Source organism: Somniosus microcephalus, chromosome 3, assembly GCF_052327205.1.
Source record: "Somniosus microcephalus isolate GS21.2 chromosome 3, FLI_Smic_1.0, whole genome shotgun sequence".
Lineage (NCBI taxonomy): Eukaryota > Metazoa > Chordata > Chondrichthyes > Squaliformes > Somniosidae > Somniosus > Somniosus microcephalus.
This window is the reverse complement of record NC_140989.1, coordinates 142,828,609-142,853,322: the sequence shown is the minus strand read 5'-3', so window position 1 is coordinate 142,853,322 and position 24,714 is coordinate 142,828,609. Positions and strand designations below refer to the sequence as shown.

Below are 24,714 nucleotides of genomic sequence, written 5' to 3'. Positions count from 1 at the left end.
TGTCAGAACCGGAAAAAGTTAGAGATGTTTTTAAGCAAGTGCAGGGGCAGGGAAAAGGGTGGTCGGAAGAAACAAAAGGGAAGGTCTTTGATAGGGTGGAAGGCAGGGAGATTAAATGACAAAAGGGATGATGATGAAAGGCAAAAGGAGATGGTAATGGGACAAGTAAAGAAACAAAAGATGGGTCTAGAGGAGCTGTAAATGGCAACAGCAGAACCATTACCAGCACCTCTGTCCGAAAAAATGGGAGCAGAGGTTATAATCCGAAAATGTTAAGCTCGATGTTGAGTCCAGAAGGCTGTAAAGTTTCTAATCGACAGATGAGGTGCTGTTCCTCGAGCTTCTGTTGAGCTTCATTAGAACAGTGTAGGAGGCCAAGGACAGAGCGGTCAGAGTGGGAGTGGGGCGGAGAATTAAAATGGCAAGTGACCGGAAACTTAGGATCACACTTGCGGACTGAACGGAGGTGTTCAGTAAAGCAATCACCCAATCCGCATTTAGACTAACTATCTGTTTGAATGCACATGGTCTGTGAGTGTGGATCAGACCCTCAGTGATACCCATCCTGCTTGAAATTGCTGCACATATTTGCCTTTCCGCAGTTGCACCACACTGGTTGAAGTGGTTGAAGATGTTTGAAGGGATTTTAATCCCATGACAGATTGCTGTACCAAGCAGAGAAAGGATTCTGCTCCTGCAGTCAGCTCTGGAATTCTCTTCCCAAACCTCTCCACCTCTCTCTCCTCCTTCAAGAGGCTGCTTATAACCACTACCTCTTTCACCAAGTGTCTGGTCACCTGTCCTAATATCTTCTTCTTTAGCTCAGTGTCAATGTTACCTCTGAGTCATAAGATTTTGGGTTCAAGCCCCACTCCAGAGACTTGAGCACTTAATCTAGGCTACACTTGTGCACGACTGAGGGCGTGCTGCACTGTCAGAGGGACTGTGTGTTTCAGATGAGATGTTGGCATCTGCTCTCACAGGTGGATGTAAAAGACCTCATGACACTATTCAAAGACAATCAGGGGAGTTCTCCCAGTGTTCAACCAACATCAACAAAAAACAGAATCCTTTATCACCTTGCTGTGTGCAATTTGGCTGCCACGTTTCCCTACATAACAACAATGACAAATTGCATTTATATAGCACCTTTAACATAGTACAATAGTCACTACATTTCAAAACCACTTCATTGGCTGTAAAGCGGTTTTCTTTTTTTTCTCTCTTTCCTTCTTTCAAGCATAATGCTGGCTCTCTCCTAAAGCATACAGATAGCAGAAAAGTTGCAATTGCTGATCATCAGTAGCATTGCCGATTAAAATATTTATGAATTTCCAAACATCTTCAAAGACATTGTTAAACTGAAGGGTACACAAATGAAACTACACGTACAAGTATCTGTGCAGCATTCGCTCAAATCAGTCTCAAATGATACAATAGATAGAACTTTGGGATCTTATCCGTGACTAAGTTATCCCAGAATGTTATCCGGCAAAGTTGACATCCCTGGTGTCTTGAATGTGTCAGATGCTATCTTGGTAAGTCCACTCACTGAAGTGCAATACGACGCTTAATTAAGAACTGAAATGACTGAAAGAAAAAGGCTCATCAAAATTGTAAATGTAGTAAGTAGAAACCTCAGCATCACAGCATGATACAGCACAGAGGAGGCCATTCGACCCATCATGCCTGTGCCAGCTCTTTGGTAGAGCTATCCTATTAGTGCCACTCCCCTGCTTTTTCCCCATAGGCATGTAATTTTTTTTCCCTTCAAGTATTTATTCAATTCCCTTTTGAATGTTACTATTGAATCTGCCCTTTCAGGCAGAGCGTTCCAGATCACAACAACTCGCTGTTGGTTTGGCATATGGAGATGATGGTCTGTCAATAGGCACCAAGGAGATGGAAGTTATCCGGAAGGCAGTTCCAGCACCAAGTACCACTGCGGTGAGACGCTCACTAGGGTGGTCACATACACTTCACACTTTATCCTGAAGCCTCCTACAGTCACGGGACTACAACAGGAACTAATGGTGAATGATGTGGATTTCTAGTGGATACGAGACATACAGCAGTTGGAAAATTTACTTTCTAGTTATGCTGGCGTGTAGTGTTTGATTCCCAATGGAGTTTTTCGAAATTATGCAAGGTTTTGAGCGGGTAAAGAATGAAATATATGGGCCCGGATTTTCCTCTTTTGGGTGGAATTTAGGCTAATTAGGTAGATTTACAGTGAGACAAGAGTATTCAAGCGGATTCATGTGTCCACTATTCTAACAAGGAGCCTATTCAAAAAGACACTAAAGCCTTGTTAAAAGACTGGTGGGATAATTGTTGGCATGATGCAGTAAGGTGTTTTGTTCTTATATTTTTGTAATATTTGCTCTCTCTCTGTTTGTTTCCTGTTGACCTAGAGATTGATACAAGTTTTTTTTCATCTACAGTATTAGGCTATGTCAGCTCTTGGGACCCTGTCAAGCAATAAAATTATTGACACCATTCTCCTCACCTTCACAAGGACATCATTCTGTTTTATTAGTGCCACCCATCACATGAATCACGCTCCTTATTAGTGCCACCCATCACATGAATCACACTCCTTATTAGTGCCACCCATCACATGAATCACACTCCTTATTAGTGCCACCCATCACATGAATCACGCTCCCAGCGAGCAGCTCAGAAAATGGCTGAGCACAGTACAATAGGCCATCAATTTCAAGGTTGTAAAATATTCCTCCTTGTTCTCACTTGCCCCAGTTTATAATACGATTTGAGTTCCTCTGTTAGATTACATCTTGAGTCACTCCAAACTGTGCAGTGTCCCATTCCAAGAACTGTTAAATAAATCCTAAATTGTTTCAGGGCCGGTGCCAAGCTGTATCAATCAGCTGTCTTAAAATCTAAAGATAACTGTCTGTGAGAGATGAAAATTGGGTGTTTATTGGATATTTATGCTTTATTTATAGAGAATAACAAGAGTTTCGAAATGTCATCTTTTGTGGAGACAAAGGCTCTGGAACAGTTGACTAAATCTCCAGTGGAATTTGTGGAGTATCCTTTCAATGTGATTCTGCACAGCCAGATCCCTTCTCTTCTTCTGACCGCACTCTCCATCACAGTTGGTTAAAAGTAATTCAATACAGTTTAGTTTCACAGAGAGAGATGTTCTCCAGAGATTCACGTTGCGCTGTGCGATATTATGATACACAGAAGATATTAAACCATTAAACCAGAGGTCAAGGAACTCCAGGTACGTGTGTTAATGATCTAATAGCACACAGTGCAATTTCAATCCAAAAACTGTGCTTCAGGTTCATTCAGAGTAGGCCCTGAATTTAACTCCAGGTGGATTCCCCGTTCAGACCTGGGTTAAAATTGCAGTCGGCTCGCAATGATGTCATCGGGCCGTAACATGCGTATGTAAAGAAGGACCCCTGTTGGCGCGTCCCTGCTGCCAGCTCAGGGAAATTGCAGATGTTGGGATCATGGCGGCTTTCAGACAAATAAGAGCCAGGGCGATTTTAACTGCCCACCCGCCAGTTTTCTGCTGATCAGGTAGGGTTAAAATCGCTCCCAAATGTCAGAGTTTAACATTGGGAGTTGGCCTGATGATATATTTTATTCTGTCATTTTCTGACTGGATTTTAAAAAATCCCATGAAATGATGTTTACTATCAGAGAGATGGCAGAAACGCATGAAAATTGCGAGAAACACCAAACCATCGTAAAACGAAACTGTGGAGGAGCTGTGTGTTGAGGGGCGGTGGGGGGGGGGGATGAAGGGTATTTTGAATTTTAACACATGTTTTTGTGGCGGAGCAGATTTTTAAACAATGTATAATCATCTTCTCATTCTGAGTCCAAATGTTGTCATTGTGACCAGTGGCTCGCACCTTGTTCTGTTCAAACAAGAGGAAAATCCGTTGTTATTATAAAATCAGAAAGCTGTTCTTCCAGACTATGACCACTGGGCGGAGCTGTGTCTTTATAGATGCGAGTCGCAGCAACAAGCAAGTGTGATACGAACAGTTGTTTTAGTTGCTCAATTTTTTATTTTACTCAGTATAACTCAGTAAGTTAAGGATATGATACATATTTTTTGGGCAGTTTATTCAATATATATGCACAACTTGCAACGCTGATCAAAAAAGATTTTTCAGTTAATAAACTACTTCAGGAAACTCCAGTTTTAACTTTTGGAAATTGCGGGGGGAAGTGACAGGATCAGCTGTGTGCTGGTAGGATCAGATTTTGTAGCTTCACCTTTGACCTTAAGGCATTTTCTTAAAAGAAAGTCCAAAAATAACATATACTATAAAGAGAAAATGCTGGAAACACTCAGCAGGTCAGGTAGCATCTGTGGAGTGAGAAACAGAGTTAACGTTTCAGGTCTGTGACCTTTTGTCAGAACTGGAAACATTGGCCAGGATTTTGAAGTTTCGATCCACAGGGGTTCCGAACCCCCAACCACGGGTGGGAGGTGGTATTGTTTGTTGGGAGTGGGTTGATGGTGGGTGAGCTTTGGGGGCCCAGGAGAAAGCACTCCTGCTGCTCCCGGCCCACAGGGATTGCTCCCTGAGGCTCTGCTCACTTCGCTGCAACTCCCAGGAATCCCAAGCCCCGGGATCCCTGGTTGGCCACAGTTACACCTGCACAGCGGGTTAATGCAGAGGCTGCAGGGCCTCATTGTCCTATTTAAAATACTAACCTGCCTTCTGGCAGCGGGGTGGCTGTGTGCCCGCCCCCCCCACCAGCCATCCCGCCTGAGTAAAAGCTGAAACTGGGCGGGTTACAGGCGGGTTGGGGTTGGGATTTTGATTTATAACACGTTAACTTCACCACCCCCCCCCCCCAACCCACCTGTTTTTTCATGTTAAAATTCCCCCATTACTTCTGTTTCTCTCTCCACAGATGAGTATTTCCAGCATTTTCTGTTTATATTTCAGATTTCCAGCTTCCGCAGTATTTTGCCTTTTCCAAAAATAAGATGATGCTCTTAAAAAACGAAATGTTACGACGAGGTGGAGTTTTTTCAGAGGCATTTCATTTTCTTGCTGTGGCAAGTTTCCTGAGTCCGACTTGTTTTGGTTTTCCGACCGTCAAGTATTTTACTGTGCCCGTTTTACTGTTTTGGTATAGGAACCATAGTTATTGAGATAAATACTCTTTTGGAAGCTTCATTGCTTCAACCGGGCATGATTTTCAACCGTGTGAGGGAGAATGTTCTAAGTAATCCGGTTGTCATCTTCCTTGCGATTGTGCCATTCATGTGATTCACTGATGTTCAGACAGTGCACTGACTGAGATTTGTTGAACATGTAGCAAGCTCACCTGCTTTGCCACTATTTATACAGTGCCCAATGCCAGCCATCGCCACCTCAACAGTTCTCCTCCTTGCAGTACTGCATGGGAGAACTTGGCGTTAGAGTATTATATTCTGGCCTCTTGCGCATCCCTGATTTTAATCGCTCCACCATTGGTGGCTGTGTCTTTAGCTGCCGAGGCCCTAAGCTCTGGAATTCCCTCCCTAAAGCTCTCTGCCTCTCTACCGCTCTCTCCTCCTTTAAGAAGCTCCTTAAAACCTATATCTCCACCTGTCCTAATATCTCCTTATATGGCTAGGTGGCAAATTTTGTTTGATAATGCTCCTGTGAAGCGTCTTGATACGTTAAAGGTGCTATATAAATGCAAGTTGTTGTTGTAGATGATTACCTTATGATGGGAGGTTAACAGGGTTAGGATATACTGGCCTGGGAAGGAGTGCAGTGCAGATTCACTTGAATGTTACAAGGGCTCCAAGGGTTAGATTATGAGGCGAGATTACATAAACTAGGCTTGTATTCACTGGAATATTGAAAGTTAAGGGGTGATTTGATTGAGGTTTTTAGGATTTTAAAAGGAATTGATAGGCTAGTTAGAGAGAAACTGTTTCTGCTGGTGGGGGGAGTCTAGGACAAGGGGACATGACTTTAAAATCAGAGCCAGGCCATTCAGGGGAGAAGTTAGGAAACACTGTTACATGCAAAGGGTGGTAGAAGTGTGGAACTCTCTCCCACAAAAAGCAGTTGGTGCTAGCTCAATTCATGATTTTAATCTCAGATCAATAGATTTTTGCTAGCCAAGGCCGAAGGATGGAGTTAGGGTACAGATCAGCCATGATCTCACTGAATGGCGGAACAGGCTGGAGGAGCTCAATGGTCTACTCCTGTTCCTATGTTTCTATGTAACAGCCCATTCCTCTGGTTCCTTTCATGGTGATTGTATTTGTAGTATCGTTTATGCTTCCATCGGAAAAATATACGAGTCCTTCATTCTGTTTACTTTGCCTTAGCAAATGCTCTGCAGATATAATAAGAGGCAGCTGAGCCGCATTTATCCGAAGGGAACCCGAGTGGATTCCTCGAACTACATGCCTCAGGTATTTTGGAATGCTGGATGTCACTTGGTAGCCCTTAACTTCCAGACATTAGGTGAGTATCACAAACATGTAACATTTTTTGAGGACATGACAGGGGAGATGCTTTTCTCCATTACTTTATTTTTTGCTTATATTAAATCCACTAAGTTCTGTCCATTGCCTTATTTTCAGATTCCCTTGTACCACTGGTATTTTGTTCTCTTTCTCCACTGTGAAAGCAGATACAAAGTACTCGTTTAAAAATTCTGCCATTCCCTTATTGTCCATTAACGGCTCGCCAGCATCTACTTTAATGGGCCCATATTCCCCTTTACCACTCTCTTTCTCTTAATATAGATTGATTTCTGGGATGAGAGGACTGTCCTGTGAGTACAGATTGAGGAGAATGGGCCTATACTCTCTGGAGTTTCGAGGAATGAGAGGTGATCTCATTGAAACATATAAGATTCTGAGGGAGATTGACAGGGTAGATGGAGGAAGGATGCTTCCCCTGGCTGGAGAGTCTAGAACCAGGAGTCATAGGGGTCGATTTTCAGTGTGCCGTGAGGCAGGCCTTTAGGCGTGCGGGGGGTTAAAGTCCCGAATTCGGGGGTCCCGACACCATCCCGCCCAAAACCCGCCTCCATGTAAGTTTCAAAGGAGGCGGGTACCCACCCCGCACTGGGACCCGCCGACCCAAGGCGGGAAGGGATTAGTGCCAATTAACTGCCTGTTAACAGGCAGTTAACAGGCAGTTTTTAGCCTAATCCCTATTTTGAAGGTTGTCGTGTGGGATTCCTGACGGCTCCAAACCACGCCAGGTTAGAGGAGTCGAGCCGTCGGGTTGAAGGATTTGGAGGGGTCGAGATGTCAGTGTTCAGGTGAGTGATGGGTGCATGAGTACAAAGGTAAGTGTGTTTGGTGTGTCTAAAGTGTGTAAAGAAGTTTAAATTACCTGTACTTACCTTTACAGCCTTCCTTCCTCTAGGCTTCGGGGGTCCATCATTCAGCCGGCACAGAAAGCAGAATGGCTGCGATCTGTCAAAAGTGACAGCCTGCAGCTTTCAGTGCCGGTGAGATTTCTAACTGAGTCTGCGTAGAAGGACTCAGGTTAGAAGTAAGACTGTCAGTGTTTGACAGCTTCAAGCAGCTGTGAAACACTGATATTTCATCTGTCAACACGTCTTGACAGATGAAATTTCAGTCTGTGACGTCACCTGTTGCCAGGTGGCCCTAATTGGCCTGCTGAGCCCAGGCGGGCTCAACAAGGTCAAGCAAGTGAAAATCGCGTGGATTGGCCGCATCTCGATGGAGGCAGGACTACAACCCCGAAAGTTGTAGTCCTGACTTCTGAATGAAAATCCAGCCCATAGTCTCAGGATAAGGGGTCGGCCATTTAGGACTGAGATGAGGAGAAATTTCTTCACTCAAAGGGTGGTGAATCTTTGGAATTCCCTACCCCAGAGGGCTGTGGAGGCTCAGTTGTTGAGTATATTCAAGACTGAGATCGATAGATTATTCGGCACTAAGGGAATCAAGAGATATGGGGATAGGGCGGGAAAGTGGAGTTGAGGTACAAGATCAGCCATGATCCTATTGAATGGAGGAACAGGCTCGAGGGAACGTATGGCCTAATCCTGCTCCTATTTCTTATGTAGCACTGTGTAGAGGATTCAGTTACACAAAAAATGAAGCAACTGAGCGGAATCAAGCCTTTTAAAGATTAATTAATGGGGCGGGGTCATTTTCTGAGGCTTCGCCCCCCCCATGAGGAATCTTGTCAGCAACGAGTGCATCGGAAATGTTGGGCAACAGTACCGCAGCCCTGAAGCGACTGCTGCGTGCACCCCAGGCGTGAATACTCATTAAATTGCCCTGCAAGCCTTTCATGTTTGTAAAGATGGATTAAAGTTAAGTTCATGGAGCCTGGTGCATTAGTTTGGCATTGTTTGGGGTAGAATCACTAACATTACAATTTAACCATCAGGCTGTCAAATCAAAGCTGAAGTATTTAAAATGTTTAGGAGAAGTTATTAGAAGCGGATCAATACTCATGTTGCCTCCCCCCATTCCATAATTTAGCAACTGGGTGGCTGGGTTGACTACACGACGTAATTTTTAAAAAGACCCTTAAGGAAGATGAGCGTACAATACACTTATCTTTTAGTTATAAAACAAATTACAAATACAGCTTCTTCAAAGCCAAATAAGATAAATAGGATTTCTTTACATTGAATATTTAACCTAGACTATCAAAATAGTCTGGTGTGGAATTCATAGAATCATAGAATGATACAGCACAGAAGGAGGCCATTTGGCCCATTGTGCCTGTACCGGCTCTTTGAAAGAGCTAACCAACTACCCCACTCCCCCTGCTCCTTCCCCATAGCCCTGCAAATTCGCCCCACCCCCACCCCCCACTTCAAGTATTTATCCAATTCCCTTTTGAAAGTTATTATTGAATCTGCTTCCACCACCCTTTCAGATAGTGGATTCCAGATAGGCCATGCTTCTTTGTGCTGAGTTAGTTAATCTCACCAGAGTTGACCTTAGTGTTGCTAGCCTAAGAAGGGAAGAGATTAAAAAAGATCGGCTAATGTGCTTCCACTCCTGATTGTGACCGAATGACACCAATATAAAGTGCGCTGCACACATGTACACGTGTGTGATGATGTTGCCTGATGACACACACTATCAAGGCTGCCATGTGAAGGATAGGTGCTTGGGTGAGATACCAGAATGTCTATGCTGCTCATGGAAAGTCATTCCATGAATCACTGTATTCAGGAGAGGAGGGAGAAAAATGAAAGGATAAAAAAGGTGTAAATCATCACTAGCTTTTTTTGTCATAACAAAATGTTGACAGGTCCCAATTCCCATAGTTACGGTGAAAGTCCTGAGCTGAATTCTCTTTCTTTTATTATTTTTGTATCAAGACGATATGCTGTTTACACCAAAAAGGTAAAAGCAAAAATATGATAAGTAACAAACGTCTTTATTTTACTCAGACCTGTCTATGCAACTGAACATGGGGATGTTTGAACACAATGGGAAAAGTGGCTTCCGCCTGAAACCAGAGTTCATGAGACGAACAGATAAGCACTTTGACCCTTTCACTGAAAGCACCGTCGATGGAATCGTGGCCAACACCCTTTCAGTAAAGGTGCGAAACTCTCACTTTTGATCATGATTTTAAGAGGTGTTTATAATGTTGTGAGAGCGCAGTTGGTTCTCGACGAAAGTGCGATAGTGAATTGGCAGCCTGTCTTACACCGTGTCTGATTTTGAAAAGCGGGCGGCCGGTCACTAGGGCTGCCGATTCGCAAAAGACCAATTTCATCCCCTAGGGCTATGGGGAAGAAATATAGGCCTGAAATTTATGTGCGGTTTCTGTCGCACTTCTGGCCAAGTTGTGGTGATGGCGAGGGAGCAGCTCTGAGAAGATTCTGGCCATAGATTTCTCATTCATTGTATTCCACATGGCATGTTGGATGGGGGGGTGTTAAGTTTAGCAACTTGAAAGATCAGAAGTATGAGAGGTGAAAAGGACAGACAATTGCAGAGTCCAACATGAATGATACTTGTGCTAGACCACATCCACAGCACATCAGATGGGGTGGATTTTCTCGGGTCCCACTCACATGGTGCGGGTGACCCAGGAGACGGTGAGACACCTGGAAGTTCAGGTTTCCTGGCATGCTGTGGAGATAATTCCACAGCATGCACGTGATGTAAAGGACGGGTTCCCCGCCTGGAAGTCAGCCTGAGTGACTGGCTGGCTTCCAGTCATGCGGGGAACGCGGACAAGGGTGCCACAGGATCAGGTAGGTGCTGCGCCCAAGATGGTTGGAGGGGGATTATAAGCCGTGGATGAGGAGTCCAATCCCCAACCCCGGAGTCGCAATCCCCAGGGGGTGGATGTTCCAGGCCTGGGGGGGAGGGGGGTCTGTCCCCCGACCCGGAGTCGCAATTCCCCAGGGTGGGGGGTTGATCTTCCAGAACCGGGGGGTCCGAACTCCAACCCCCGACCCCTGTTGGAGATGCTGCCTTCCAGATGAGACATTTAACCGAGGCCACATCTGCTCTCTCAGGTGGACGTAAAAGATCCTATGGCACTATTCGAAGAAGAGCAGGGGAGTTCTCCCCGGTGTCCTGGCCAATATTTATCCCTCAACAAACGCTACTAAAACAGATTGGCTACAGAGTATGCCGCTGGCCTACGAAAAGAATACGAAGTTACCTTGTGCGAGGCCCAGAACGGAGACTTGCTCTTCGACGCTGCAGAGTTGTGCGCGGTCTATTACATCACGAAGGCCAGGAGCGCAGCGTACAGCAAATGCATACGGCAAGACACGCCCACAAAATCTGTCAAACCTAAGCCACACCCACAGAAACTTCTCTCAGTCTCTTCCATTGAAATTACATTTTAAAAACTTTTAAAAACTTCTAAAAACTTTTTTAAAAACTTTTAATTAAACTGGAACTTGGACTTATTTCATACATCAGCATTTTGTTAAAATTATGTAACAAAATACCAACAATAATTTGGCATCTCTTTTCCACTTGAAGGTTAAAAAAAAATTTAAGGGCAAGGGAATGATTCTCATCCTTTGACCGTTTACTAAAGTGAAATAAATCGTTTAGCCGTTTGGCCTTTTAGCTGGTTTCTGCTGCCAATTCTACTGGCTGTTAGTTTGTGCTCAGGTTCCTGCCAGGCAGGCTCCATTCTATCACAGCCTTCCTTTGCAAAAGATTTAAACCTAAAAAAACAGGTGGGTTTAGAGCGTGGGGGCAGTTAAATTGTTAAAAATGGGATTCCCGACCTGATCCCGCCTCCAAACCGCGCACTTCCAGTTTTAATGGAGGTGGGCCGGGGGCGCGAGGGAGGGCAGAGGGCAGCCAACCCACTCCCACTTTATATATTATAATAATGAGGCTGGAAGCCTCTTTTTTAACCTCCATTTTGTTTTTAACTGCATGTGGACGGGTTTCACACAATTCGTGAAACCCGGCAGTTAAAGCGAGGCTGCATCCAGGAGGTATGTGGCTTTTATACCTATCTCCTGGGTCCAGGGTCCCTACCTAACCCACCCCCCTCCCCCCGCGACCAGAGACCCCCTCATGAGACCTCCGATCACCCCTCCCCCCCCCAACAATGATGCTGAAGCCAGCCACGATCCTCCGGTGCCAGGGCCCAAATCCTCCCTCTCCCCACCCCACCGATCCTCTGCTCTGCCCCGATCCCCAGACCTCTCTTCATCCCCCACCCCCCGATCCATTTAATGGCCTGGCCCTCACACGAACTCTCCCTCCCTCCTTTGTCCAGTCGAAGACCTTCCTGCCTCCAGCCAGCCAGCCTCTCAATCTGGCTGGCTACGGGCGGGAAACTGAGGCCTTGCATGCAAATCAGGCCCTGCCGTTAAAGTCGGCAGAGCCTGCGGGAAACCCAGCCTCCCAGGTTTCCTGACTGTCTCGGGGCACCCCCACCCCCGCTCCCAACCCTCCTTCCTCCAGAAAATTCTGGCCATGCTCTTAATAACAGGTTGCTGGAAACATATACACTGGTTAATCAATGTAAACTGCTGTTGTCAGGTCACTTCATTCACTCTTTCCTCAGTAAAGACATACAGGCAGCACAGTTTCTATTACATGGGAAGTGTATTAAACGTTACGTTATTTATATTTCATACTGAGAATCATACAATTGGAGTGCAGAAAACATTGATAATTTTAAATATTAATTGTCATATTTTATGTTTTTGAAAATGTTGCCACTAAGTACATGTATTTTATTGTGAAGTGATACCAGAATGGTTAACAATCCTTTCCGACACACTCAAATGGGTTCCTTTCACAGTGAAACAGGCTCCTGCGCCTGCTTTCACTAACCATAAAATTTTCAGATGTAATTGCTGGGCAGTTGGTGGGCAAATAGCCCAACTCTGCTCCAGCAATGAGTATTTCCCCGTCGGTGTGGATCAAGGCGTACCTTGACGGATCGCAAGTTTGGGATATAGGAAATACCCACCATAAAATCTGCCCCATTATCTAGTCATTTATCACATTGCTGTGCGCAAATTGGCTGCTGTGTTTCCCTCATTACAAGAGTGACTATACTTCATTGTCTGTAAATGTCCTGAGGTCGTTAAGGGCGCTATATAAATGCAAGTCTTTTTTTTCTCATCTATGATTCTCTGGTTAAAAGAACTGACGATGTAGATTGAAAGGCGATCTTCACAGGCAAAAATCTTTCAGCTAGCAGTGATCTTCCTTTATGTGGGCGCCTCTCTTGAATCTTGTGGTTTCACTGTTTAGCTTAACTGAGCTAGTTGGAGCGCACCTGAATTCAATGTCTAATAACCATTCTTCCTTTACTCAAGGTAACAAATGTTAGATCTCTATTAAGACTTTTTTGTTGTTTCCCTCAGGTACTCTCTGGCCAATTTCTTTCTGACAAGAAAGTTGGGACCTATGTGGAGATAGACATGTTTGGTCTACCTGTGGACACGAGACGGAAAGCTTTCAAAACAAAAACTTCACAAAACAATGCGGTGAATCCAGTCTGGGAAGATGAGCCTATTGTGTTTAAAAAGGTTTGTATTTTAACATTTGAGACAATTCAGTATAACAATATTTTATTTAACACCAATTAAACTTTTTTTTCCCATTATGATCCTGAGACAAAAGGCAGAACACACCATCTCAAAATATATGTATGTATACACCAATGTTTGATCTCTGGCGCATTACATGGAAAGTTATACAATCTATCTATCTATCTATCTATTCTATCTATATATATATATAAAAGGATCGATCTGTCTGTCTGTCCTTCCGTCTGTCTGTCCGGCTATACACTCTAAAGTTATAGAGCATACCTACATGTGCGTTACATCAAAAGAAAGCTTACGATTCCGGAACGGTCATAAGCATATTTACGTTTCGGCGAGACAAAAATGGCGTCCGCGGTATCCAAAAAACGTTCAAAATTCCGCTCATTATCCGCTCATTAGCATCGAGTGACGCGAAGGTAGACCAATCGTCCGGTCCAGCGACCCGATGGTCGACCAATTGCTGCGTGGCAGGGGCGGGTTCGTCGCGCGTGCGGGCCCTCCTAGAGTCGAGTGACAGGACGATTGACCAATCGGTGCGTGTGTGGGCGGGCCTTATCGTTCTGAACCGAGGTGAGTGGCCGCCATCTTGATTCCATTCTTTTTCCCGCTTTCTGCGTGTTTCTTTTCAAATCTACATTTCCAGCAAAAAAAAATTGCTTTTATTAAATTGTTTAAAAAAAAAATTCATTCATTTGTAAATATTTTCTCTAACCTGATGATTCTTTTTCCTACCTTTCCCTGTTTTTGTAAGGCCTCAAAACCTAGGCCTCAAAGCCTGGGCCTCTCCTGCCCAGCCACGCCCGAGCTAGGTAATTGTCCCACGGCTTCTGTAAGCTCCTCCCCCCCCAGTCCCCCCCGTCACGTTACCCTGGGGCAACGGCATTGGCCGCGAGGGTCACGGGACATGCACAGGGTGCGCGCGCAGCAGGCGACGCAGAGCGCGGGAAGCCAGCAGCTCAGATACGGCGTCGCATTAAGTTTAAGCAGACTTTGGTAAGTGGCAGAAAAAGTCTTTTAAGTGCATTTACTGAATTTTAGTGAGTAAAAAAGTGAATTATTTGAAGTAAGTTTAATTTTTTAGAGTAAATTAAGTTGTTGGGGAGTTGAAACCGGAAGTAGAATCCAGGTATAAAAAGGGGCGGGCTTTCGGGCAAGTGGGAGGTGAGGGGGTGCTTGTTGCTCTGTTTTGCTTCCCTTTCTCAGGCTAATCCAACACTGCGGACGTGGAGCAGTGAGACAATGCAACCAGACAGGTCCCCCAGACAGCTTCCACGAGGGAGGTTGGTGATCAGCTGGTTGGTAGGCTCTCTTCCTTCTCTTCTATACCTTTAAGTTGGTAAGTCCTATTAAATAGTGGTGTAATATTATCATCTATATCGGGGCAGAGGGTCTTCATAACTAATAATAAGAAATTTAATTAATTACACAGATATGGGTGAACAGGTGATGTGTCACTGTTGCGAAATGTGGGAGCTGGTGGACCCCATTGAGGCTCACGGTGATTACATTTGTGATAAGTGTTTGCTGCTAGAGGAACTCAAGCTCCATGTCAAAGAGCTTGAGACCGAGCTTCAGACACTGCGACACATCAGGGAGGGGGAGAAGTTCCTGGACTCTATGTTTCAGGAGGTGGTCACACCTATGAAATTAATTACTGCAGATGTAGTCCGTGGTCAGGGACAGGACGGTGTGACTACGAGTGAGGAAGGTACAGGGATCCAGAATGTAGCGTTGAAGGAGCTGCAGCCCTTGCTCTTGTCAAGCAGGATTGAGGTTCTTACTCCCTGTGAGGGCAGGAGTGGGGACTGCAGGGAGGATGAGCAACCTGGCCACAGCACCATGGTACGGGGGGCCATTCAATTGGAGGGAGTAAAAAGAAATGTTGTAGTGGTAGGGGATAGTATCATTCGGGGGATAGATAGGGTTCTCTGCAGTCAAGAGCGGGAGTCCCGAAGGCTGTGTTGCCTGCCCGGTGCCAGGGTTAAGGACATCTCTTCTGGGCTGGAAAGAAACTTGGAGTGGGAGGGGGAGGATCCAGTTGTCATGGTCCATGTTGGTACAAACGACGTAGATAGGACAAGGAAGAAGGTTCTGTTAAAGGAGTATGAGCAGCTAGGGGTCAAATTAAAAAACAGAACCTCAAGGGTAATAATCTCTGGGTTATTACCTGAGCCACGAGCGAATTTGGCTAGGATAAATAAAATAAAAGAGTTAAATGCGTGGCTCAAAGACTGGTGTGGGAGAAATGGGTTTTGCTTCTTGGGACACTGGCACCAGTACTGGGACAGGAGGGAGCTGTTCCGTTGGGACGGACTCCACTTGGCCAGTGCTGGGACTAGAGTCCTGGCAAATCATATAACTAGGGCTGTAGAGAGGGCTTTAAACTAATTAGTGGGGGGGAGGTTTCTAGAGAGCAAATAACAGAAATGACAACGGAGAAGGTCATAGACTTAGGTAGCAGTGGGGAAATTAAAAAACAGAACATGTCAGGAAGGGACAGAAGTTATGGAGTAAAAGGTAAAGTAGTAAAAGGGGAAAAAACAGGAACTAAGTGTCACAAAACATATTTGAAAGTTCTTTATCTGAATGCACGTAGCATTCGTAACAAAATGAATCAGTTAACAGCACAAATAACTACATATGGGTATGATCTTGTGGCCATTACAGAAACATGGCTGCAGGGTGACCATGACTGGGAATTAAACATACCAGGTTATTTAACAATCAGGAAGGGAGGGGAGGTGGGGTGGCTATGTTAATAAAGGAAGGAATCACTATAATAATACAGAGAAATGATATTGGGTCAAAGGAGCAGGATAGTGAAACAGTTTGGGTAGAGATAAGGAATAATAAGGGGAAAAAACACTAGTGGGCGTAGTCTATAGGCCTCCGAACAGTTGCAACTCTGTTGGACGGTGTATTAATCAGGAAATAGTTGAGGCTTGTAATAAGGGAACAGCTATAATTATGGGGGATTTTAACTATCATATTAACTGGACAAATCAAATTGGGCAGAGCAGCCTTGAGGATGAGTTCATTGAGTGTATTAGGGATGGGTTTCTTGAGCAGTATGTAACTGAACCGACCAGGGGGCAAGCAATCTTAGATTTGGTCCTGTGTAATGAGACAGGATTAATTAAAAATGTCCTAGTAAAGGATCCCCTTGGAATGAGTGACCATAACATGGTTGAATTCCATATTCAAGTAGAGGGTGAGAAGGTTGGATCTCAAACAAGCGTGCTGAGCTTGAACAAAGGAGACTATGAAGGTATGAGAGCGGAATTGATTAGAGTGGACTGGGAAAATAGATTAAAGGGTAAGACGGTACATGATCAGTGGTGTACATTTAAGGAGTTATTTTACAACTTCCAAAAAATATATATTCCACCGAGGAAAAAAGGGTGTAAAAGAAAAGATAGGCATCCGTGGCTAAGTAAAGTAATTAAGGATAGTATCCGACTAAAAACAAGGGCATATAAGGTAGCCAAATCTAGTGGGAGGATAGAAGATTGGGAAGTCTTTAAAAGACAGCAAAAAATAACTGAAAGATTGATTAAGAAAGGGAAGATAGATTATGAAAGTAAATTAGCAAAAAATATAAAAACGGATAGCAAAAGTTTCTATAGTTATATAAAAAGAAAAAGGGTGGCTAAAGTAAATGTTGGTCCCTTAGAGGATGAGACTGGGAAATTAATGGTGGGAAACATGGAGATGGCAAAAACGCTGAACAAATATTTTGTATCAGTCTTTACAGTAGAGGACACTAAGAATATCCCAACACTGGACAAACAGGGGGCTCTAGGGGGAGAGGAGCTAAATACGATTAAAATCACTAAGGAAGTGGTACTTGGTAAAATAATGGGACTTAAGCCGGATAAATCCCTTGGACCTGATGGCTTATATCCTAGGGTCTTGAGGGAAGTGGCGGTAGGGATTGTGGATGCATTGGTAATAATTTTCCAAAACTCCCTGGACTCAGCAAAGGTCCCAGCAGATTGGAAAACTGCTAATGTAACACCCTTATTTAAAAAGGGTAGTAGGCAGAAGGCTGGAAACTATAGACCTGTTAGCCTAACATCTGTGGTTGGTAAAATGTTAGAGTCCATTACTAAGGAGACAGTAACGGGACATTTGGATAAACATAATTTAATAGGACAAAGTCAGCATGGTTTTATGAAGGGGAAGTCATGTTTGACAAATTTGCTTCAGTTCTTTGAGGAAGTAACATACAGGGTGGATAAAGGAGAACCAGTGGACGTAGTGTATTTAGACTTCCAAAAGGCATTTGACAAGGTGCCACACAAAAGATTATTGCTCAAGATAAAAAATCACGGGATTGGGGGTAATATTCTGGCGTGGGTGGAGAATTGGCTCTCTAACAGAAAGCAGAGAGTTGGGATAAATGGTTCCTTCTCAGACTGGCAATCAGTAACTAGTGGTGTTCCGCAGGGATCAGAGCTGGGTCCCCAACTCTTTACAATCTATATTAACGATTTGGAGGAGGGGACCGAGTGTAACATATCAAAGTTTGCAGATGATACAAAGATGGGAGGGAAAGTAGTGAGTGAGGAGGACATAAAAAACCTGCAAAGTGACATAGACAGGCTAAGTAAGTGGGCAGAGATTTGGCAGATGGAATACAATACTGGAAAGTGTGAGGTTAGGCACTTTGGCAGGAAAAATCATAGAGCAAGTTATTATCTTAATGGCAAGAAACTGGAAAGTACTGTTGTACAAAGGGATCTGGGGGTCCTGGTGCACGAAACTCAAAAAGTTAGTATGCAGGTGCAGCAAGTGATCAAGAAGGCCAATGGAATGTTGGCTTTTATTGCGAGGGGGATAGAATATAAAAACAGGGAGGTATTGCTGCAGTTATACAAGGTATTGGTGAGACCGCACCTGGAATACTACATACAGTTTTGGTGTCCATACTTAAGAAAAGACATACTTGCTCTCGAGTCAGTACAAAGAAGGTTCACTCGGTTATTCCCGGGGATGAGGGGGTGGTCATATGAGGAGAGGTTGAGTAGATTGGGACTCTACTCATTGGAGTTCAGAAGAATGAGAGGCGATCTTATTGAAACATATAAGATTGTGAAGGGGCTTGATCGGGTGGATGCGGTGAGGATATTCCCAATGATGGGTGAAACTAGAACTAGGGGGCATAATCTTAAAATAAGGGGCTGCTCTTACAAAACTGAGATGAGGAGAAACTTCTTCACTCAGAGGGTGGTAGGTTTGTGGAATTTGCTGCCCCAGAAAGCTGTGGAAGCTACATCATTAAATAAATTTAAAACAGAAATAGATAGTGTTGTGTATGTAACCGTTTACCTTTAAGGGAACTATAGAATGTAACCGTTCGCCTTTAAGAGCACTACTTTAGGGTGGCACTATCTATTGGCTCATGTATACTGTAATACCGATAGTGACCACACCAGTATATAAGGGTTGTGATACGTTAACTAGGGCAGAATCGCCCGAGCCGCTGAATAGTAAAGACGTGTTTTATTCTGTTAACAGTGGAGTCTGTGATTATTTATAATACAACCCACAGACTTAACATTGGCGACGAGTCAGGATTCGAACCCTGCGGCAGTTGTTCCACGGCGGCTTCGTCCGAAGACAGGACGTTGAAGAGAGGTTTCAATCCTCACCAGTCTGGAACCGACAGGCTGGAAGCGACAGGCATTAGGACCCTGAAGCCTCCATAACCTCGTGGGTAAGCCGCAGCGTTGGCTGCAAAGACAGGGCGATCGCAATCCCTGATAAGAGCCGCGGTGAAACGCGCGAGCGGGTAAGCCAGAGCCCGGGAGGGAGCGAGCAAGAGCCGTGCGAGCGGGTGAGCCAGAGGCCGGGGGCCGCTTTCAAGTGCGAGGGCAGCCGGGCCATCGATCGCATCCGCTGATAAGGCCCGCACTCGGCCTGAAAGTCAGCGTCGGGGAACGGGTGATAACCGCCATTGAAGTGGGCGGAGAGCGCCGAGAAGCGCGGGAAAACCGCCATCGAAGTGGGCGGGGAGAGCGAGAAGCGCGGGAAAGCCGCCATTTTTCGCGGGGAAACCGCTGAAGAAGAAGGAAGAAGCGGGAAACCGCCATCTTGGAAATTATTAAGAATTTCAGGAAAGTAATAAGATTTTTCAGAAAGGCTGGTGTGTTCTCAAGAAGAGAGGAAAAATAAGTATAAGTACAGCAATACTTGTGGTGTTCTCAAGAAGAGAGAAGAAAATTAATTAGAATTTTCAGAAACAAGAAATAAGTAAAGCAATACTTGTGGTGTTCTCAAGAAGAGAGAAGAAAATTAATTAGAATTTTCAGAAACAAGAAATAAGTAAAGCAATACTGGTGGTGTTCTCAAGAAGAGAAGAAAATTAATAATAAGTAAAGAAATACTTGTGCTGTTCTCGGAAAGAGAAGAAGATGCCTAAGCGAGGAAATATTAATGATTTTAATGCTGAAATAGAAGACAGGGCCACGTATGGGGAACGCATAGGAATATATTGCGTAGCCATATACGCCAAGGCAATAACTTTGTTAAATTCGATGGGAGCAAAAACATACGGGCTCTTGAAACATCTAATAGCACCAGTTAAACCAGTGGACCAGACCTTCGAAGAGAGCGTAGCAGTGCTGAAGGATCACTTGAACCCCACACCGTTGATACTGGCTGAACGATTTAAATTTTACGCCAGAACCCAGAGGCAAGATGAAAGCAATGCGGAATACTTAGTCGAACTGCGTAAGCTAGCGAAATACTGCCAGTTTGGAGGGAATTTGACAGAGGCGCTGCGGGACAAGTTCGTATGCGGCTTGGCCAAAGAAGGAACGCAGAAGCGACTTCTGGAAGAAAACGACCTCACACTGGACAGGGCTGTCCTCATAGCTTCATCGCACGAAGCCGCAGCGAAAGGGACGGCGGAAATGCAGCTAAAGGCGGCGGCACTCGGGGTGGACCAAATGACTGCAAGCATTTCCAAATTCTACCGTTGTGGAAAGACAACGCACGACCAGAATCAGTGCTGGTTTAAGAATCAAGAGTGCAGGAAATGTGGCAAACTGGGTCACATCGCGAAGGTATGCAGGTCCAGAAAGAAGACCAACAAACAAAGGAAGCCACCACCACAAGAAAAGTACAACAAGGTGCATCAGGTGGCTGAAAAGAGTTCAGACGAACAAAATTCAGACTCAGACCCAAACAGCCAGGAGTTGGATAGTCTGAGAATCCACAATGTGGGTAAAGTAACTGATCTACAGACGATCTGGGTCACACTAAAAATAGCTGGAGTCCAAGTACGAATGGAGCTGGACACGGGATCAGCTGTATCAGTCATCAACCAAAAGGACTACCACCGACTATTCTCTCACATACCCTTAAGAAATACCAAGTTCGTATTACAGACATACACGGGGCATCGCGTATACCCCATGGGGAAGATAAGAGTCAAGGTGAGAGATAGGGGTAAAGTACACCCAAGAATGAATTTGTACGTACTACCTGAGGGAGGACCACCACTTCTAGGACGGGAGTGGATCAAGAAAATAGACATGGAATGGCACTACCGACAAGCAATGACGAGTGAGGACTCGGTGCAGACAAGCAGCTCAGACTCTGAGCTGGAAGACGATAAGTCCAGCTTATGTATGAAAAACAAGGTTAACATTAACTCACGGACTAAGGTTGGGAAATCGATGGCGTGCATAAAGACAGAGAATTCTGAGTCTGTTCAAGCTACAGACATATGCATTACGGAGGAACACCGGGCTCGAACTCAACGCTATTTCAAAGTACAACAACAATTAGAACAATTAAGTTACCGCCTCGTACAAGAGATGAAAACAATGAAAAAGTTCTATGACACCGAATGGGAGAGTCTGGAAAGACAACAGAACCTACTGGCTCAAGCAGAGAGCGACCATAGAGCCATCGTGACCAATTACCGATCACATCTCCCTGATGATGTTCAGGGGTTAGAATATTTGCATGATCTAGAGATACAGCAGAAGGGCAAATCACGCTGCACTGAGGATTTTGTTCTGCAATTAGAGACGGAGCTAGTGCAGGCAAAGTTAAGAGAAGTTGAATCACAGGGTGCTCTTAAGGAGATGCAGAAACAAATCTTGGACATGGAAAAGAGAAACGCTTCTTTACCTGATGAGAATAATGTGGCCATGTTGCAAGAGGAGCTTATAGGGGCGAAACTGAAAGAAGCTAAGCAAAGGATGTTGGAACTTGAAACGCAGAACCAAATCAGCGGTAATCAGCTATGTCAAGCAGAGAAGGAGTGCAAGGGTCTACATGAGAAGGTGCAATATCTCTCAGCCCAAAATAAGGGACTACTCACTCAGTTAAATGAAAGTAAACGGGAAATGGCTGAGATGGACTGCAAGAATAAAGAAGAGTTGATGGCAGTGAGACTTCGAGAGGCAGATAGCATAGCAGCCTTGGCTGAACTCCAACAGGAAATTGCGAAAGAAACAAATGAAGAGGAATCTTCAGGAAGCCAGGATTTTATTCCAGTTCTTCTCTACGACTCCTTACAAGCAGAGTGCGAGAAGTTGAAAAAACAGTATGAACAGGCCCAGACTACAATTCTGGAGGGGGTTAACTCAGCAACCTCCGAAAAGCTAGTTTCGTTGGAAGTATATGAGCAACTAAAGGTTGAACATGAGCAAGAAGTCCAAAGGCTGCAGGAAATTCTTGAGGAGCTCAGGGCCAAGACAGACTCATCGGTAGAAGTTCCATACATAGATGAGGATGTAGAGGTGAAAGACATGGCAGAACTCATAAAAATATGGAAGGAAGCCCAAGACAAATATGAGGCGGCAATTACCGAGGTTGACCGACTTGAAGAACAGTTTCAACTGGGAATGGGCCCTGAACATGAGCTAGAGAGCATCGAGGCGCAACTTCTCCAAGCACTGGAAGCCAAAGTACAAGAGGAAGAGAAGATGAAAGCATTGGAGAAAATGATGGATGAAATGGAGGAGTACGCTGAATTACGTCCAGGGGAACAGGAGAATGGGGAAACAGCTACTTCAGTAGAAGGATTAAATAGCCTGATAACGAAATCCCTGAAGGAAGGGAAAGGATTGAACGCACAAATGAGGCCAGGAGGGAAGGAAGGGCAGACATCCGAGGAAGAGCAGGATGAATATGATTGCTTGAAGAAGGGTTTTGACCTGTTGAGTGACACCGAATGTTATGAGGATGTGGTCTGCCCAAATTGTGATGGGAACTCCCAAAGTGCTGAAATCCTGAGGAAGCACTTAAGGTCTAAGGAACATAGAGAGTTGGTGGCGCTACAGATGGCAGCCGGGAAAAGAGCTCGGAGAGTTTCAAAAAGGCAGAAAAGAAAAAGAAGAAGCAGAAAATAATAACTGTTTAAAATATTATTACTTCTACTACCTCAGTCCGAACACTACGAAAGGTGCTAAATTTGTAAAAAAAATCCAGGGACATTATCAAGACAGCCAGTGGGTTGTATAAGTCCGCACTGCTGGTTCAACAGGACGAAAGTACAAGCTGTTTAAAAAAAAAAAAAAAAAGCTATGGAGGATGCTGTCTGGAACGAATTAATACCAGAGACTGAATTTATGAACTGTTCCCACAGAGACTGAACCTGTAAACTGATTCCACTGAGAGTATGTTTGTAAACTGTTATATGACGTTGACTCCATTGAGAGTATATTTGTAAATTGTTATATGACGTTGACTCCATCGAGAGTATATCTGCAAACTGTTTATATAAAGTTGAAGATTGTATGTTTAACGGGATTCTGTAAGTAATAAGCTAGGAAGGGAGGAGTGTTGTGTATGTAACCGTTTACCTTTAAGGGAACTATAGAATGTAACCGTTCGCCTTTAAGAGCACTACTTTAGGGTGGCACTATCTATTGGCTCATGTATACTGTAATACCGATAGTGACCACACCAGTATATAAGGGTTGTGATACGTTAACTAGGGCAGAATCGCCCGAGCCGCTGAATAGTAAAGACGTGTTTTATTCTGTTAACAGTGGAGTCTGTGATTATTTATAATACAACCCACAGACTTAACAGATAGTTTCCTAGAAGTAAAGGGAATTAAGGGTTACAGGGAGCGGGCAGGAAATTGGACATGAGTCTAGGTTAGGAATGGTCATGGCCCTGTGGGTAGTGGAGCGGGCCCAGGGGCCGTGTAGCCTGGTTCGGCTCCTACTTCTTGTGTTCTTATTCTGTGTTAGATTTCAGGAGATGGTTTTATTCCTGTTCCTGGCTGGGGTGGAGATCGCCTTTACAGAAGGTAAGTACTGTAGAAAATATAGGGACAGAGTGATCTCCTGGAAGAGTTTCGATCGCCTAGATGGGTCGGAGAGGAATTTCCCAGATTTTTTCTCCCAAATTGGCCATTGGGTTTTTTATCTGGTTTTTCGCCTCTCCCGGGAGATCACATGGGTTCGGGTGGGATGGAGAGTGATAGAAGATTTGGGGTTAGGATCGGATCAGCCATGATCTTATTGAATGGTGGAGGAGGCTCGAGGGGCCGGTTGGCCTGCTCCTGCTCCTATTTCTTGTGTCTCTCTCTCTTCCCCGCTCGGTGGTCTTGAAGCTGGCTTGGGCGGGGGGGGCGGGGCTCGGAGAGCGGGGCTCTCGGGAGTGTGGGGCGGGGCGGCCGGGGCTCGGAGAGCGGGGCTCTCGGGAGTGCGGGGCGGGGCGGCCGGGGCTCGGAGAGCGGGGCTCTCGGGAGTGCGGGGCGGGGCGGCCGGGGCTTGGACAGCGGAGCGGAGAGGGGAGGAGGGTTACCCCGGCAACCGGGCCTGGCCAGCCGCAATCAGCCGTCTCAAGCCGCCTCAGGCCCGGCCTCGGGAGGGGGGGGACGGGGCTCGGGGAGCTGGAGGGGGGGCAGGGCTCGGGGAGCTGGAGGGGGGGCGGGGCTCGGGGAGCTGGAGGGGGGGCAGGGCTGGGGGGGCGGGGCTCGCGAGGGGCGGGGGTGGGGCTCGGGAGGGGCGGGCCGCGGGAGGGGGAGGAGGGTTATCCCGGCAACCCGGCCTCTCCCCCTCTCTCTCTCCCCCCCTCTCTCTCTCCCCCCCTTCCACCCCCCTTTTCTCCCCCTTCTGCCCCCCTTGTCCCCTTCCGCCCCCCCTTCTCCCCCTTCCTGCCCTCTGTCCCTTCCTCCCCTCTTCCCCCCAGTCGCTCTCTCTCTTCCCCCCAATCGCTCGCTCTCTCTCTTCCCCCCAGTCGCTCGCTCTCCCTCTTCCCCCCAGTCGCTCTCTCTCTCTCTTCCAACAACAACATGCCCTCTAAAAAGCCTCGGCACCACCGGGCACCCCCAGCTAGTTATTTAATATACTAGCGAATCTCCATGACATTGCTCATACAGGTCAGAGGTCATGCTGTTACAAAGGGGTTGCTGGGATGGGGAGGAGACGCAAGGAGTGATATGCTCGGAGGCAATGAAGTGTTTATCATTAGCTCTGGGAATATTTGAGCCAATTATGATATTTCTGTTGACTAGAAACACTGCATGTGCAGCAAAATGTAACATTTATATACACACACATTAGCAGATCTTCCATGGCATCACTCAGATTGAGTCAGAAGACATGCTGTTTTGTAATAATGTCTTTTTTTCCCGCGGAATGCATGACAAAGTATTAAGGCCACAGATATTTCCAGCCACTTTCCTCAATCTTATATTTTCTACCTCTCAATTTGCTGCTGTTT

At 45.4% G+C, this 24,714-nt stretch overlaps 1 protein-coding gene across 11 annotated transcripts in view; it reads left to right on the top strand.

Moving 5' to 3' along the window:
- plcb1 (phospholipase C beta 1) overlaps nt 1-24,714 on the top strand; it is a 1,372,871-nt gene that overhangs the window by 1,168,661 nt on the left and 179,496 nt on the right. For all 11 annotated transcript variants that reach the window (XR_015077546.1, XR_015077547.1, XM_085981702.1 and 8 more), the window contains 4 exons: nt 2,970-3,054; nt 6,349-6,473; nt 9,409-9,563; nt 12,829-12,993. Coding sequence is in view for 9 of the 11 variants with exons in the window: in XM_085981702.1 (XP_085837828.1) it covers nt 2,970-3,054; nt 6,349-6,473; nt 9,409-9,563; nt 12,829-12,993 (530 nt within the window). In the remaining 2 variants the exon portion in view is untranslated. The remainder of the gene's footprint in view (nt 1-2,969; nt 3,055-6,348; nt 6,474-9,408; nt 9,564-12,828; nt 12,994-24,714) is intronic.